Below are 18,400 nucleotides of genomic sequence, written 5' to 3' on the forward strand. Positions count from 1 at the left end.
CACAGTAATCCGTTTGGCAATTCTCTATCACCATCAACTTTGCAAAGAAGTCCGGTTGATCGCTTGGGGGGTCGCTTTGGCAGAATGTGCGCTGCTGGGAGACAGGGCTGTAGTTGTGTCTAGGCTTATACTAGCGTCAATAAGTTTTCCCAGTTTTCGTAGGTAAAATTAGGTACCTCGGCTTATACTCGGGTCGGCTTATACTCGAGTATATACGGTAATTAAGATACACACTGCTTCCCTTCTACATGGTTGAATGGTGCCTACCGACACTGTGGAACTCTGAAAGTTCAGCCACTCTGGACCTGGCAGTAGCTCCAGGGTTACCATATTAAATTACAGACTTTTGCCCAGTGAATCAGAATCAAACCAACATGCTCCAGAACTGTTGCATCCCAAACTCTGAATATCCTAAATGCAACTTGCACCCAATTTGCATAAAATGCAGTCATTTTAATGAATTGGGCACAATCATGTCAGATGCAACTCCTAATTACTCAGGAATTATGGAGAAATGCTGCATTGTAGGTAAAAGACATGGCCATGGCTATGTGTGTCCGAAATTGCACTGCACTTGTGTCCATAAATAACCCCTTACTTACTATTGTGCTCGCTGGAAAGCAGTTTGGTCATTTTGGTGCTGACTCATGTTGCCCATACTTTGCATTGTTTTACATACAGTAGGGTTTGTACTAAGCTCAGATTGCCACTTTCGCCTGGAAAGAAATAAGGGTCACATCTAAAGAAATTGGAGTTGGATCCTAATGGACTTTCCCTTCATGTATTCTCTAAATGTGCTCATGACTGATTACTCCACGTAATTGTTGGCTTGCACCACTAACTATAATAGCAAAGAGAGAAATCTAAAAACAAATGAAGAAAGGGACAAAGGAATTCCATTTATTATGGATAGGGGCTAATCACTGTACTGAAGCTGAACAGAATTACATGGACCACAACCCCAATTAATTTCCCTGAGTCCCGAGAGGCAACACAAAGATGTAGTAAATGGATTTAAGAATACCTGTAGGGTATGGGAAAGTCATGCATTGGTGGAGATAACAGAAATACTGAATTGATTGGGAATATAAAATAAATACTTAAAAAATAAACACTACCATTACTTTCCATTCTCATTTCCCTTTGAGGGAATATAGATGTGATACAAACTTATAATTAATGAAATATAATTTGTAGAAATTTAGTTAAACAGGGGAGTTTAAAAACAACTCTCTATAGAAGGACCCAAGACAGGTTGATTTCCCTGGGCCCTACACATACTAGCACCCCACAGGGTATCTGTAGGTAGGTTATAGACCTGCTGGAAGCATTGTACTCTCTGTCCTTCAGACAGTGCTCATTTAGGCACAGAATTGGATTGGGATATAGCAGATATAGGGAGAGATGGTGCCTATAGTAGCAGTGGAATAATAGTCTCTGGGAAGGGACTGTGGCTGAGGGATAGCAGGTACATTAGGGAGAGATAGTTTATAGTAGCAGTGCTGATAATAGCCTCTCGGAAGGGAGTGTGGGATAGCAGGTATAGTAGGGAGAGATGGAGTTTGTAATAGCAGTGGGGATAGAAGGGACTGTGGCTGTGGGATAGCAGGTATAGTAGGGAGAGATGGTGCCTGTAGTAGCAGTGGGGATAATAGTCTCTGGGAAGGGACTGTGGCTGTGGGATAGCAGGTATAGTAGGGAGAGATGGTGCCTATAGTAGCAGTGGGGATAATAGTCTCTGGGAAGGGACTGTGGCTGTGGCATAGCAGGTATGGTAGGGAGAGATGCTGCCTAAAGGATCAGTGGGATAATAGCCTCTGGGAAGGGACTGTGGCTGTGGGATACCAGGTATAATAGGGAGAGATGATGCCTATAGTAACAGTGGGATAATAGTCTCTGGGAAGGGACTGTGGCTGTGTGATAGCAGGTATAGTAGGGAGACATTGTGCCTAAAGTACCAGTGGGATAATAGCCCCTGGGAAGGGACTGTGGCTGTGGGACAGTAGGTATAGTAGGGAGAGATGGTGCCTATAGTAGCAGTGGCATAATAACCTCTGGGAAGGGATTGTGGCTGTGGGACAGTAGGTAAAGAAGGTAGAAATGGTGAAATGGAGAGATAGTAACACAGAGGATAATATGCTGACTGACACCCTTCCTCAAATAACAAATCCAAAGGGCGAAACACTGGTTGCCTTTGGTTCCTCCATCTATAGGAAAATGACTTGCTCCATTCATGTAATTCTTATTGATCCTTGCACTTATAAGTGACAGCCTCAGACTTCTCACTGAAACTCTTTCATGTATCTTTCTTACTCACGTGGATGATCTAAGAGCTTAGAAATGGATTTCTGATTAATATAAGAAATCATAGCTTGTCTTTCGTTTCAGTATTCTTCCTGTACATTTCTGATTAGGATCAGTCAGGCAAGTAAGGAAAATGATTGAGACTAGAAGTCTTATGAGAAATTATTTGTTAGAACAGATTTCCCTGAAATACCAGACATTACATGACATACTAAAGGTGTCCAGCAACTAGCAGATTAGGTTTGACAAGTTGACTGTTTACAACCTTGGTCACCTTAGGCAGGTCTGGACTGGGATTCAAAATAGGCCCTGGCATTCCAAGTATAAAGAGGCCCAATCAGCTCCCCACCAGCCCACTAAATAGTGACTTTCTATGGCATCTTATGGCAGCCCCTCTGGCATTTGCCAGAGCCCACAGATTGCCAGTCCCGGCCTGCCTTGGGGGGCAGCTTGAACAGATCAGCCTACCAGATCAAAGTTGATTTGTCCAACTAGAGTGTTTAATTGATCCATGAATCTTACAGAAGAGCACTGACATATACCCAATTTGACTTTTGATTTAAACAATCATTTAATTTAGTTAGTCAATATATCCTGTGTGTTGGTTGACTGGAAAAGAGGCAAACTAAAGGTAGCCATACGTGTATGCTTGTTTGAGAAGTCGCCAAATGAGCAGTTATTGTCCTGATGTGCCACCTTCAGTGGGCGATATCAAGCTAATCTGATTGTGGCCCTAGGACCCAATGATTGGATCTCAATGAGGGGAATGCAGGCAGTTGGTGCGAGGAAAGCATCAATAAACCAATGCGGTCTTCTATCCAATGGGATTTTTTAACCTGCTTAATCACTGTCTGGCCAATTTTTAGCTAGTTATTGGCAGTGGAAGCCTGGAGAGTCCTATACACTGGCCAAACGACTTGGTTTGTTGGCAGCTTTTATCAGTCTGTGTATGGCCACCTTACGTGTGGCTATATTTGGGGGGGGGGTGAAAAAGGCAGCTGACAAGGCTCCTACAGACTCCAGTTGGCAGCTTATGTATAAGACATTCTAAATTGCCTCTGTGACTGAGATGTATGTCAGTATGTATGTCTTCATATTGGCACATTGATGTGGCCCTCTACTGACAGGTCCACTTAGGGAGCAGTGTGATAGGTAGGATCAGCTCAATGCACGGTTGTACAAAATCAGGCAAAGATCAGTTTGTTTGGCCACCTCCAAACTACTAGTCCTACCATGTTTGCCCAGCACACATGTTTGTTCACCTGTTAAAGTGTATTTAAGTCACACATTGATCACTGTTTGGTATCCTTGATAAAAGTCCTAATGAGAACCCAAATGTTGGACACAAATGGTATGTGAATAAATATGTTTTTTAAATTATTTAGAGTGTATTAATTTTACCTACAAAACTTTATATATCAGAACCGAAATGTTGAAACGTTTTTTTCACCATATTGTGAAGTCCAGTAGTATGTCTGTTACTAGGATTCCTATCTATGACACACAAGGCAGCACCCTTGGATGAAGTAATGATTTACTGGAGTGCACCTCCCTTGTGGATTATATATATTCAATTTGCTCATAGAATATCCAGAAATAGGGAGTGGCAGCGTTCTACCACATGACTAAATGAAAGACATTTGCAAACATTTTGGCTTTACATGAAAAAAACCCCACTCCAAAGCATAAGAAATCTAATCTGGGAGGAGAATTTCGCAAACAAACATGAAATTGTTCCGTGTGGTTTATTTACCTGTAAGTGGAATGATGGAACTCAAAGAGAACAAAGGATCTGCACTCTATCCCTAACTCTCTCATGAATACTTTCTGCCATCTCTGGCGGTTGTATTTTGGGGATCTTGAAACAATTCAGTTATGGAGGCTTTGAAAGTGATATAGAGTGTGTTTGTCTTTTCATTATCCATGGGAGAGATGAAGAGTCTCTTTAGGTTCCCGATGAGAAGCTTTAACAGCGCTAGGATGTTAATAGCAGTTTAAGACTGGATATTATGCAGTAAGGAGGCTTTTACAGCTCTGATGGATAATGCACTTGTGGATTGTGCATTGACAGATTCCCTTTTTTTGTCATCCACTAGCAGCACAGGAATACCATATGAGTCACAATACTGTATATATATATATATATATATATATATATATATATATATATATATATATATATATATATATATATATATATATATATATATAAAGTCCCACAGTGCCCGCACACAAACCAAAAGGTAAAGCCAGTGGTGCTCGATCCAAATGTGGTTCATATATATGGAAAGAAGATCAGCACTCACTGTAGTTTTGGTGAATTTGTGTTGATTTATTTGTCAAAAATCACATCTAATGTGATAAGATGTGATTTTTGACAAATAAATCAACACGAATTCACCAAAACTACAGTGAGTGCTGATCTTCTTTCTATATATATATATATATATATATATATATATATATATATATATATATATATATATATATATAGACAAATACAAGATTCCTCTGCACTCAACCCATTATCAATATATTTAAGACAGAGACATTTTGTGCATACAGCTACTGAAAAATGCCTTACCCTTTAAACAAAACAGGGATTGTTTGTCCATATATTGCAATATATTTAAGCTGGCCAACTACGTCAAAGTCATCCCATATCTGGCCAGTCCTATGCTCAATTTTCATTTGATTCATTAAGAATTCTATGGTTTCATTATACATTTTATAAAAGGGACGAATGCGTTTTACCTGCAACTTACTAGCTGCTTTCAAAGTAAAACTCCCAAACTTGGCTGCCCTTTTATTAGACACCAGTGGGATCACCTGACTATAGTTGGAGGGGGTGGGAGCTACAACATGGAGCTGGTCACTGCTCTTGTAGAACTATAACAAACAAGGGAAAGTTGTGCTCACCACTAGTTTTTAAAATCATTAGGCGGGGGTGCAATGAGGGTGTGACCACAAAATACATATAGACAAATACAAGATTCCTCTGCACTCAACCCATTATCAATATATTTAAAACAGAGACATTTTGTGCATACAGCTACTGAAAAATGCCTTACCCTTTAAACAAAACAGGGATTGTTTGTCCATATATTGCAATATATTTAAGCTGGCCAACTACGTCAAAGTCATCCCATATCTGGCCAGTCCTATGCTCAATTTTCATTTGATTCATTAAGAATTCTATGGTTTCATTATACATTTTATAAAAGGGACGAATGCGTTTTACCTGCAACTTACTAGCTGCTTTCAAAGTAAAACTCCCAAACTTGGCTGCCCTTTTATTAGACACCAGTGGGATCACCTGACTATAGTTGGAGGGGGTGGGAGCTACAACATGGAGCTGGTCACTGCTCTTGTAGAACTATAACAAACAAGGGAAAGTTGTGCTCACCACTAGTTTTTATATATATATAGCCATCTTCTATTGATCCATTTGTTTGGGCACAATCAGAACTTTTCAGGTACAATCATCTGCACTGCAACAGGATGGTAGGGTGGTCAGTTGAAACTTGGCATGCAGTGTGGTTGCAATAAATCAGGTCAATGCCATTCATGTACTTGTGGGAGACCCAATGTGCCCTTATGCTGATGAATTCTGCACATGTGCTTGTACTGTCCGAAGTTCCACTGGTTCATCTGTGATTTAAATAATCCCTACAAGTCCACAGAATGACAAAAGATAAAAAAAGACAGGAAACAAGAATTATGCTCCAAATATACTAAACAGCATCCCCTGAAACAGGGGAGCCTAAAAGGTACATCAGGATCTACCAGTAGACCTTTAGCTGGTGATCTGTAGATCTCAAGACACTGTCAACAAAGAGCTTGTCTATATCACCCTCCTATTTCATTCTTTTCATTCAGATATGTATTATGGTAAGGTTACATAATAAATAGATGCTTGTTAAATATAGCAATATACATTTTCTCGTAAATAGATAATTAAATAATATTTTCCACAAAACAGAATGTTAACAATGCTTTTTTGGATGTATCATCATGGGACAACATCACTAAAAGTAGACCTTGCATTAGTAAAGCATGGGCACTCCTGCCCTAATGTGTAGCCTGACCTCCCTGCTAACTGATAATTTAAGGTTTAACCTTGACAGCCGTTGCGGTGTCACTGCAAATGAAAGCAGCCATTGGTGTGTTGGAATAGAGTGAGAATTTAAAGATGAATCAACAGAGACATTTAATTAAAAGCCAACAGGAGAACACTTTCTCTGTTTAAATTAACAGCCATTATACATAGCTCACTCAATCAAAGGCATGGCAAAGGGTATATACACAACACTAATTACAATATTCAGCACCAATTACAAGTTGGGGTTTGGTTTCTGCTTTCTATCCCATCCTCTGTGTGACCTTTTATTCTTCCTTCTTCCCATTCATCCATTTTTCAGAGCCACCTCATTATATTCTTGTCTCTATGGGTAATATTTTTTAAGTGCACTTCTAGCTCTAATGGATTTCTTTAGACATAGTTATCTTGTATTCTAACAGAGTATCACTCTGATCTCCCAAAGAGCAGGCTATTTCAGGTCATGTAATGCAGTTTAACGTCTTGGGATCAATAGCAGAACAACAGTATTCGCATGCATTCCAAGTGATACCACCTTTATTGGTCTTATTGGTTTCTATGAGTTACTGCACCTGGGCAATGTTAGGAATGTTTAGAGATAAACCATATAGTAGAGACCTGAGCATGTCCACTTTGGTAGACTTCTGACCCACATATATATATATATATATATATATATATATATATATATATATATATATAGATATATATATATATAGATATATATATAGATATAGATACATATCAAAAGCATAAAAACACACTCACACGGCTTTTATAATGCAAACAAATTATCAATTTATTTAAATGTTTCGGCTCACAACTTAAGCCGTCCTCAGGAAACGTTGAAATAAATTGATAATTTGTTTGCACTATAAAAGCCCTGCAAGTGCGTTTTTTTAAATGCTTTTGATATGTATCTATTTATAACCAGCACCCAGGCATTGTGGAGATTTTGGAGTGCACCAGTATAGAGTTGGTTATATATATATATATATATATATCAAACTACAACTTCCAGCATTCTCAGTGGGCTGATAAATTGCACTGTAGGGTGGATTGTGTGACACTCACTTCATATCCCTATTGTAGTCCAGCTGTTCTTAAAGATTTCTTACTTACAAATGCAAAACTTATTCACGTGTCGTTCACCGCCCTCATCTAAATTGCTAAATGGCTGCCCCCACCATTCCCTCTCCTAACAGGTGTATGAGGCAGTGCCATGCTATAATGAGTGCAGTCAGTATTCTTGGGTGGCAGAGCCATGGTCTGCCTGCAAGCTCAGCACTGAGGAGAGATCTGCTGCCTGTGGGCATGGAATACAAATCCAGAAAGTGAGGTGAGTGTTACATTTGATCTAATTTAATGACTCTGACAAAGCAATCTTCTGCAAATGATATCGGCAACACGAAGGCTGGAGACAATGAGCCATCTGGCCATAATTTGGTGTTTTCTTCCTCATTGTTAGTACAGAATCAGGGAACTGCGATACTCTTTAAGGGTTCTGGGGGCTCAACATGGGAAAGAAAAAACCCTCTAGAAAAGCACATATTCATTAATTACAAATTCAGATTATTCCTCAAGGGGAGAAGGGGAGAAGGGTAGGAATGTATTTATCAGCAAATTGCATGGCAACCAATAAGCTTTCCAACTCTTTGTCCCTATATATTAGGCACATATCTAGTTCTATCATTCCCTATTTATTCACAGGGATAAAAGCAGAGCATGAGGAATTAAGTACAACTGCAGAGAAACAAGCAAAATGTTGTCCATTCTTATCAGTGCAAGACATCATAACAGAAATGGATACTCTCACTTCCTGCTCTTGTTGTCTTACAGGTGTGTTAATATGAGTAGTGATGGAGAAGGAGCTCCTGTGAATAATACCTACTGTCAAGGTTCGTACACAGCTCCAACAATCCAAGAATGTTATCTGCCCTGCCCTGGGGAGTGTGTGATGTCTAATTGGGGACACTGGAGTGAATGCACAAAGGTAATATTTCTGCATTAATATGAAACACAGGGATAACTCTATGGGGTAAATTTAACAAAGAGTGAAGTTCCGCCACTAGAGTGAAATTCCGCAGCTCTCAATTCATTTCTATGGGATTTTGAAAGGCGTATTTATCAATGGGTGAAAGTGAAAGTTCACCCTTTGATAAATACGCCTATAAAAATCCCATAGAAATGATTGGAGAGTGGCGGAATTTCACTCTAGTGGCGGAACTTCACTATTAACTTCACTCTTTGATAAATATACCCCAATATGTGTTATCAATATATGTTATTTTAAGTATCCCTAATCCCTTTACTGAAGGTATACATAGGGGTGAGATTGAGAAAAGTTTTTGGGCTGAATTGTTGGCAGATTTCTGCTCAGACTTGCATTTAGTACATTCACGTTGGAAAACATTGCATTGTGAGAAAAAAAGGGTAACAGCCAATTTTTGGCACTTTAGGCACTTTTTTGGGAATGTTAGAAGAGGATGATAAGAAAGACAGAGAGAAAAATGGTTACCAGGTTTCCCAGACAGAGTTTGCTCCTTGTTTAGTTTTGTAAAAGGGTACAGGTCCAGATTCCCCTGGGTTCAATATGAACTTGGCTAAATTAGTTCAGTGATGTCTGTGCACAATGGTATAGGTCCGGCAACCTCAAAACGTTGCACTGTACTTCCGCATTAAACATGCAAGGTGTTCCTTGCTTGCATTAGTCCTGTGTGCCTTTGGGTATTTTCTAGATATTCCCCTAGGTTACTATAGTCAAAGAGTTTATAAAGGGCTAACTTTGCATTGACACTATAGAGCTCTCAGTGTGTACCATGGAACACCTCACCACAGCACATCACAAAATGAATTTCGTTAGAAAAATGCATGACATGATGTGATAGTGCGCCATCTAAGCCATATGTATGGATACAGTTTTTATTGTGTATGAGCACATGGACAGAAGCAGAGTGTCAGATCAAATTGCTTGTAATCTATGAATCATTCCTGGAAACAAGTTTTGACTACCCCTATGACAACTACTACTGGACATGTAACACAGAGAAATACAGTATATTATAGATGGTACAAGAATCATGATAGACACGGCTTCTAAAGAAATTGACCATATGGAGGTCATGGGGAAGGAGTCAGTAGAGTAATAACTTTCATTATCTACTTGTAGCAAATTGCTCAATAATACAAGCCTGTTCCTCCCTTTACCCTCAAGCAACCTGTGAAACTACAAAAGGAGGAGAAACAGGTTCGGGAAACTGGGCTGTGATATTTAGAGACTACATTTATAATTCATTAAATGAAAAGATGATGGGCATTAAGAGCTAAAGCCATTTCATTCAATTCCCGTCACAGTCTGCAGTTAAAGGTAAATCACTGCAACTTCTGGGACCCATTTTTAATGTCAGCACGTTATTGGAATCTAAGGACTCTCTCATGGTTTGTATGACGCGAAAAAGCCTTTGGTGAAATAATGTCAGGCTGAGCAGGTATAAAATAACCTTAGAATAAATGTGTCAGAGAGGGGCTTAAATGTAATGAACCAATACAATTTTAGTTTTTATAAGAAATACCAAATTGTAAGACAATATGTTTGCTAGTGGGAATGGGGGGGCACAAGCTTTGTCAGTGAAAACTGTAGATATCAGAATCTAATTCAATGTATTTATAAAATCGATCAGCAGCCAGTATATTCATAAAAGTGTCTTTGCTGCCCCCAAAATACAATAAAACAGCACAGGTCGATTTGATTTTGAATACATGTGGTTACTAATTATTTCAGCTTTTCAGTTGTTCACTTTTGAATTTACTCTTAGTATGATGTAGTAGAGAGTGATATCATGAGACAATTTGCAATTGGTTTTCATGTTTTATTATTTGTGGTTTTTCAGTTATTTAGCTTTTTATTTAGCAGCTCTCCAGTTTGCAATTTCAGCAATTTGGTTGCTCAGGTCCAAATTTTAGCAACCATGCATTGACAGGAATATGAATAAGAGAGGGCCTGAATAGAATGACGAATAGTAAAATGTACTAATAACAATAAATGTGTAGCCTTACAGAGCATTTAATTTTAGATGGGGTCAGTGACCCCCATCTGAAAGCTGGAAAGAGTCAGAAGAAGAAGGCAAATATTTCAAAACTACAAAAAAAAAGAAAAATGAAGAATGTAACATACTAAAAGTTAATGTGAACCACCCCTTAAAGTACTTCTTAACTAATAATAGGGTTACAAATATTGAAAAACATCAATATTTTGAGCCCTCTTGCTGTTGTATCAAGACCCCCAAACGGGGCAGCCTCCAAGTTTGGAACAAACTGATGTAAGATGACTGCGTCCTTTAAGGAGTCTACTCCATCTGGCCAAAAGTGCAACATCTCATTCCCAAATGATAAATGAAGGTTCTCTCTATGCTGCTAAAACAACCTTTACCCTCAACATATATGGGAAAGTTTCACCCACATTATTGCTCGGATTTGCCACAAGAGCATTCATGAGGTTGGGCACTAATGTTGGGGATCAGGCCTGGCTCATGATCAATCAGTTGGGTTGAGGACTCTGTACAGAGTAGGAAGCACATACTTATCCATTATCTTTTCATTAAATAATGTAGTGGATCCTGTGATGCCAATAATTGCTGTGACTTAAACAATTACAATGAGTGCCACATACATTTGCCCATATAGCATATGCTAATTTACCCTACTATAGTACTGAATAGAAAGCAGCAAGTGCTTAAATGTCAATCTTATTGGCCTTCAGACTGTGCCAGCCCAACAACAGCTTCAGGCTAGAGTGCAAACTCCATAATTGGATCGGTAGCTAAATTACACTGCATGAGACTGGCTTTGTTTTCTTTGCCTTTACATGGGTCCCCCAAGCAATTGCGTTGCCTGGAGATGTTAAGAGAAGTCAAGAGATGTTAATAAAACACAGCTATAGGAATTATCATGTTGCATTTATCATTATTTCTGTCATTCGGTCGGGACGTGTCTTTAACTATTTCCCCAAGCCAGCTTGTCACATTTCTCTGCATAACATCTGTTAGTACTGCTGCTCTTATTATTGTTGTGTCTGTGAGCGTGAGTGAGTGTGAGAGTATCTATAATGTTCTGTCAGAACCCCTAACAGCAATCCCCTTGAGTGTTATCAGAAGTCTCACTACAGAAGAAGCTGTCTGTCTCCTGCTACTGTTGTGATATTACGGTATTGTGATGCGCAGACAAAACAAGGAGGAAAGTTTTACCCACGGATAAAGAAAAAGAACTGGTCTTTTAGATTGTTTCATTGATTTTCTGTGACATACTGTAACAACTAGGAGAGAATGACAGGGGTAGAACAAAGGCAAATACTGATACTATCTATGCATTTAGAGCTAGGTCAAACCTAAGACCCTCTTTGGGGATTCTGGGGTGACTACCTAGAATATTGTCTTGGTGCTTCCAGTAGTGGAAAATACATACACTGGCAAATACATCCGCACATACTAGGAAATACATACAAATAATAACAAATTATAATAAAGTGGCATGTACACCCCTGTCAATGATGGTAATATCTATCTAAGCAGTCCTGCTGCCTATCTAGACAGTAGTTAATCCCAGATTAATGCTTCTTGCACACATAGACCGCATCACTTCTCGTTTTGTGCTCACTATTGAGTGTGTTCACCAATAAGAACGTCTGGTTTTCATAAATGGTTCACTACATGATGATTCAGTTGCATGTGGTCATCCTGTTGCACCTTCCCAGAGTTGCCATCAGAAATCATAAGGCCCAATATAGTTTGTTAGCAGGGCCTTCCCCTCTTGGGGCCAGGGTTATTAGCCTATAATAGAACACACCTGACCACAACCGTGATCTGCCTCAAGCATACCAACAAATATGCCTAAACTCAAACCCCACCCATTCAACCTTTTGCAGTTCTACAATGAGATTATCACCTCTGTTATGACCCCACTGGCATTGGGGTCCCTGACATGACTCTTGTACCTTCCCAATAGTGGCCCTGTAAACTACCAAAACCCTATAATTCTATAATATGTGATAGAAATGTTCCAATTGAGGGGACATCCATATCTGAGAGATGTACAGTACATTACTTACGTTATTTCAGTGGCACACCAGTATTGATAACTTTGTCACTTGTAGTATCGCTTCTAACCAGCTTTGCCTGGTGGCAGATTTCTTCTGCAGACTGCAATATAACAACACCACAGCCTATGATTTATGTGCATTATATGATGTTTGGAATGAAGTATATACCAGAAACAGTCACCCCCCCAAATATTAATAGCCTGGATGATCCCTTATCTTTTTAATGGCTTCCTGCTGGTTTATGGCCAAGACTGGTTTAGTGGATTATATATTTTAAATGGCAACAGATTATATGGTTATTATGTTATTATTTATAGCTATAATTTGTATGAAAATGATGGTGCCTTCATAAAGGCTCTGTCCCCTCATCCCTCAAGGTGTTATTTATTACTATTTATAAGTGACATGTTGCTGTGTATTTACTGGTGATGAGTGCTCCCTGCCAACCCTAAGCATTATTACCAAGGTATGATGTCTCTTTAATGAGTTTCATCTTAACGCGCGCAATAGTCTTTCAGGAAAATTGCAACAGAGGATAGTGAATTATTAATGCAATGTAATCTTAATGATAATAAACGTCAGGCCTGTAATCATTTATACCGGGCAATTACTAAAAATTAAGTGGACACAGATGTAATTGACACTATCTGAATCCCTTCATATCCACATGGTTGTCTCATTAGCTGAACAGAAATGAACAACCCTTACTTTAAAGGAATTGTTCAGTGTAAAAATAAAAACTGGTAAATAGATAGACTGTGCAAAATAAAAAATGTTTCTGATATAGTTAGTTAGCCAAAAATGTCATATATAAAGGCTGGAGTGATTTGATGTATAACATGTCAGTCAGAACTCTACTTCCTGCTTTTCAGCTCTCTTGGTTTACACTGACTGGTTACCCTGGCTACCAGGCAGTAACCAATCAGAGACTTGAGGGGGGGGCCATATGGGTCATATCTGTTGCTTTTGAATCTGAGCTGAATGCTGAGGATCAATTACAAACTCACTGAACAGAAATGTACCATGTGGCCCCCCTTCATGACATACATTCTTATAACTGTACTGACCAAATGGCTGTGTGTTTTCTGCAGTGTGACATCGGCACTATGAGGGCAAGGAGTCGATTCCCACTAAGGATCCCTGTTAATGACCATAAGTGCCCAGAAGGGACACAAAAAGAGCCTTGTAGCCTCAATAGCAACTGTTTCCATTATCACTATAATATAACAGGTATGTACCAGGCACCAACCTACCTGCTGTGTGGGACCATTATCTGCCTGTGCCTTTCAAATATCTAGATTTTGTTATTTCTTGCACTAACCAAGGAATGGAACCACTTTAAATCTCCAGCTTCCTGCTTCTGGTGAGTCACAGTTTGAGGAGGATCAGGTACAGTAATCTTAGTATGTTAGATCAGTGCTGTCCAACTGGCAGCCCGTCCTGGTGTGGTTTACAGTAGGTGTGGCTTAAAAACAAGGAGTGGTCAACACTGGCTGCAGAAAAATTCCGTCCCTCGGTACCACAGAAGTTGGACAGCACTGTGTTAGATAACAATGAGAAGCCTGATGTAGCACTAGAGGGGATTATTCCTACTGGTGAATTGTCTGACATCTATATGTTTATGCTGGCTAATCAAATGCAAAGGAAGTTTGTGGACCATTGATCCTGGTGAGTTGGGGAAATATTTTATTGAAAAGTATTGCTTTAAGAATCTTCCCAGACTATAGGGCTCATTTTCGAACAGGAAGGCAAGGCTCAAAGTGAAAAAAAGTTGTCCAAAATCCATTGCTGCAGATTTCTGCACTTCATTTTGGAGCACAGATATCTCATTAATACAGCTCTGTCTGTGTTTGGCAGTGCTGTATTCATTAGGGCTGTGGGGTACAATTAGGTTCCCCCCTGCTGCCCGCTAACCTTTGCAGCCTGTGTCCACAGAATGGAATGGTTTGGTAAAGAATATGTCATTTTAATTGGGGGCCAGGGCAATGAAGTAGTTAAGGATGTTGCCGTTAGTAACCTTTCATTCTATATTCATGCTGCTTTCACTCAGTGTGTTCACCGGTTCATTGCAGAGTGGAGCACGTGTCAGCTAAGTGGAGACGCGGCGTGCGGCGAAGGTCTGAAAACTCGCCTGTTAGATTGTATCCGCAGCGATGGGAAATCAGTACAAACATCCCTTTGTGAGCAGGTAATGGCAAAATGGGTTCTTTCAGGCTTGTTCCAGCCAGTGCTTTTCAGTAGCAAAGTGTAAAGGCAATAAATTCTAATGGGACCGGGAAATGAGTGGTATAAAATCATCAAATGAATGTCTTCTCCCCCGAAATGGCACAACATACATGAAATAACCAAAGGCAGAATCAGAACCAAATTACTATGATTAGTGCCCAATGCAGGCCTCATAGAGTCCCAATAATAGCAGAGGAGGGATGACGTCACAATCGCTAGTTCCCTGCTTGGTACAAATGCAGGGAAAAAAATAAACGGGTTGCCTAATGTGTCTTTGTATCAAAAGCTTCTATATTAAAGGGCCACTAAACTTTCATTTTTCTCTTTATATTTTGCTAATGCCAGTTTACTTATTTGCTATATTTGTCAAAGCTTTACAGAGAGACAGGGCCAGAAATAGTGGTGGGCAGAAGAGGCACCTACCTAGGGTGCAATGATGGGGGCACTGGGTAGGTACCTGTTAAATGGTCTTCTGCCTACCCCTAGTTCACGTTAGCGCCCCTTTGCCGCTCTCCCCTCCTTACCCCTCCCAGTCCGCCACTATCCCCACCACTGCCCTGCCCACACAACGTCACGGCACATGGTGAGGGGAGCAAGGTTTGCTGGCCAAGTTGCCTAGGGCATCCGGTTGGCTTGGCTCAACCCTGCAAACTATTCCTCGTAGGTATTCCCCTGTACTAAGCACAATTTAGTCCCTAAGTTTGCTCATAACCAGTACAAGCATAACATACAACTCTGCCAGCATAGGTATTCCCATTTACGTAGTACATTCCAGCAGGAACTGACCCTAATATTGCTCATAGCATGTATGAAAGATATTATAGACCAATGACATTTCATTTATTCCCTATATTTGCTCATACCCTTTATAGAGAGACACCATGAAACTATGGCAGCACAGATATCCCCCTGTGATAAGCACAATTCAGCAGGAACAACCCCCAAGTTTGGTCATAGCCTGTACATAGACATATAATAAACTCTGCCAACATAGACATTGCCCTGTACCAAGCACAATATAGCAGGAACTGACCCTAATTTTGCTTATAGTTTGTATGAAGGATATGATAGACGTATGACAGTTCATTTATTCCCTATATATGCCTATAGTCTGTACAGAGAGATACTATAAAACTATGGAAGCATATGTATTCCCTTGTACTAAGCGCAGTTTATTGTTTAGTGCCCTTTTATGAATGTATAAATGTGTTCATTATAACTCGAGTGTAACTTTTAGGCCCAAATTAGCAGATACTGTACCTTTGGAAGGTAGTTTGTACCCCTTTAGAAATGTAATTATTTATTATTCTGATCATGTGCCAGGGTACAGTAACCATGGACAATGGCATTGCTATACTTACCAATGATAACACAGAGCTCAAAGGCATTAGGATGGCACATCTTGATTTTTCTGTATTTATCATAATTTCTCCATATATTTTGATTTAATTAGTCTTCTGCACTCTCCTCAAGCATAATTATCCCCAGCTTACTTTGTTACTTAGCAGCAGTGAGGTGGCGCTGACCTTTCATAGAACCCTTGAATAAATGCAAAATGCAGCCTCTGCCCACCTACTGCACACTATGGAGAGTTTTCTCTGGGAAAGATGAACCCTTGATGTTTAAAGGTCTTTTTCCACTTGCCATTGACCATGTTGTGATTCTCATTAATGAACACAATGTCTGTTGAGTCTGATATTAACATTATTAGACGGAACGCAGCACTAATTGGCGCATTCCTGCTCAGAATACTTATCTTCATACCCTGAGATGGAATTAGCAGCTATGAACTGTTATAGTGCCATTGGATGAAAAGAAGTATATAAGCCATTCCTTGCATGAAAATGATATAGGAGGTATAATGTAGATGCACATGTAAATAAGTGATGTATAGCCTTTTACTTGTGCTTAATTCTTGATAAGTCAATTTCACAAACTATTTATCAAATAGAATAGTCTGGTGTTGCTTTTTTGGCAGATATCCTCAGAAATAGCCTTTAGTCTTGTCCAGAGGAGTCAATGGGTCTCAGAACTATAGTGGGTAATGTAAAGTAGCATGCCCACTTGATACTGAATTTAGATATAGGAGCTGGGGCCAGAAGTACCAAAATGCTGCCATCAGCTTTGCAGCTGGTATTGTCCAAACACTAACCCTTTAAATGTTCATTTGTTATCATCTAGTTTAATTTGGAGAAGCCTTTCCCCATGAGTATCCGCTGCCTGGTGGAATGTGCCATTGACTGCCAGCTCTCCGAATGGTCAGACTGGTCCCACTGCTCACATACATGCGGCATTGGCGGTAAGCTATCTCTTGGTTTTATTTTGTAACATGAGCTATAAATTAGGCAAGCTTTCTGAAAATATCTAAATCTCCATAGACTGAACCATAAGACAATTCATATACAAATATCCAGCATGTTTGTATATATATATGTAATAGAAGTGCACAATTATTTAATTTTGCTGGGTTGGAATCAAACCTGATTCTATATGGTTGCAAGGAACCAATGCTGAGCATTGACTGCTGTGTTGTAGGCATCTCAAACCTATGTTGTTCATTGCTTTTGAGCAGTTGCTGTCAACCAGTTGCTTCCCAGCTCATGGAGTTTTCACTGGGTCTAGTAACCCATTGGAACCAGGTAGCAATTACTGGCGTTAATTAAAAAGCAAGCATCTGATTGGTTGCTGTAGCTTACAAGACTGGGTGCAAGCTTTGCAACTATAATTACACTACCCACACCCCTCCCCAATAATAGTTCCTAAGTGGAAACAACATTGCTATAGTTTATTTTTAAAAAGTTGACAGTCAAACTAGAAATGTGGCTTCATCCAAACCATATACCATAAGCATCCCACTGCCAGCTGAAGACAGTAGGACCTTCCTATCATATAATGGCCACAAGCTCTTCAGTATTGGGGCACTATGCTATGGCATATGGCATCCTCACCCTCATACCAGTTGACATGCACAGTGCTCAAAGCCTATGACTTGAAGAGGTTCTGTAAATCATCTGGGTTTAGTTCCAAGAATAATATGAGCATCTTGTGATGCCAGTAACTTCATAATGCCTGTCAGTTGAAAGGAAGACAGGATTGGGGTCACAATCTTGCATTATAGGGGAAAGCAAGGAGTCACAATGACCCATTACTAAGTACTGTTTCAACTTGCTACTCTAGTGTTTAGGGAACCTAACTATGGGCATAATGCAGGGTGATACTTGACTTTTGGTTTTGGTTCACATTTTTTCTGATGGTTGTAGGAAAAATGGTTCGCTCCCAACGCATCCTATTACAGGCACAAGGGGAAGGAAGGCCATGTCCAAAGCAGCTCAACCAGTACAAATACTGCCTCATTCACCCCTGTTACATGTGGAGGTTTGATGAGTGGTCCAAATGCAAGATAGAGGTATGTCTAAAGGAGCTTCTTAAATAGCTATTGGACTACTACCTGCACCAATAACTTCTTCATGGCAGAATTGGGCAGTTTCAGTCTTTCCTAAACCGCCATTGTCTCAAGCTGTATAGTCTCAGCCTTCGTTATGATTTTCTACAGCCCTCCACCCATGTTTTTGAGTCATAATACAGAAATAGCTAAATATAGAATTTTTGCTTATAGCCTTTGAGAAGAGTGAAATATCATAAAACTATGACAACATAGAAATCCCCAGCAGGAACAG

The 18,400-nt window shown here is 39.7% G+C and overlaps 1 protein-coding gene across 3 annotated transcripts in view; it reads left to right on the forward strand.

Annotated features, from left to right (window-relative positions):
- Positions 1-18,400, forward strand: part of thsd7b.L (thrombospondin type 1 domain containing 7B L homeolog) — a 196,712-nt gene that overhangs the window by 165,932 nt on the left and 12,380 nt on the right. For 2 of the 3 annotated variants that reach the window (XM_041576036.1, XM_018235749.2), the window contains 6 exons: positions 7,609-7,742; positions 8,243-8,396; positions 13,589-13,727; positions 14,570-14,685; positions 16,905-17,022; positions 17,984-18,129. In XM_041576036.1, the coding sequence (XP_041431970.1) occupies positions 7,609-7,742; positions 8,243-8,396; positions 13,589-13,727; positions 14,570-14,685; positions 16,905-17,022; positions 17,984-18,129 (807 nt within the window). The remainder of the gene's footprint in view (positions 1-7,608; positions 7,743-8,242; positions 8,397-13,588; positions 13,728-14,569; positions 14,686-16,904; positions 17,023-17,983; positions 18,130-18,400) is intronic. The other variant, XM_041576037.1, reaches the window with a different exon arrangement.

Source organism: Xenopus laevis, chromosome 9_10L, assembly GCF_017654675.1.
Source record: "Xenopus laevis strain J_2021 chromosome 9_10L, Xenopus_laevis_v10.1, whole genome shotgun sequence".
NCBI classification, from domain to species: domain Eukaryota; kingdom Metazoa; phylum Chordata; class Amphibia; order Anura; family Pipidae; genus Xenopus; species Xenopus laevis.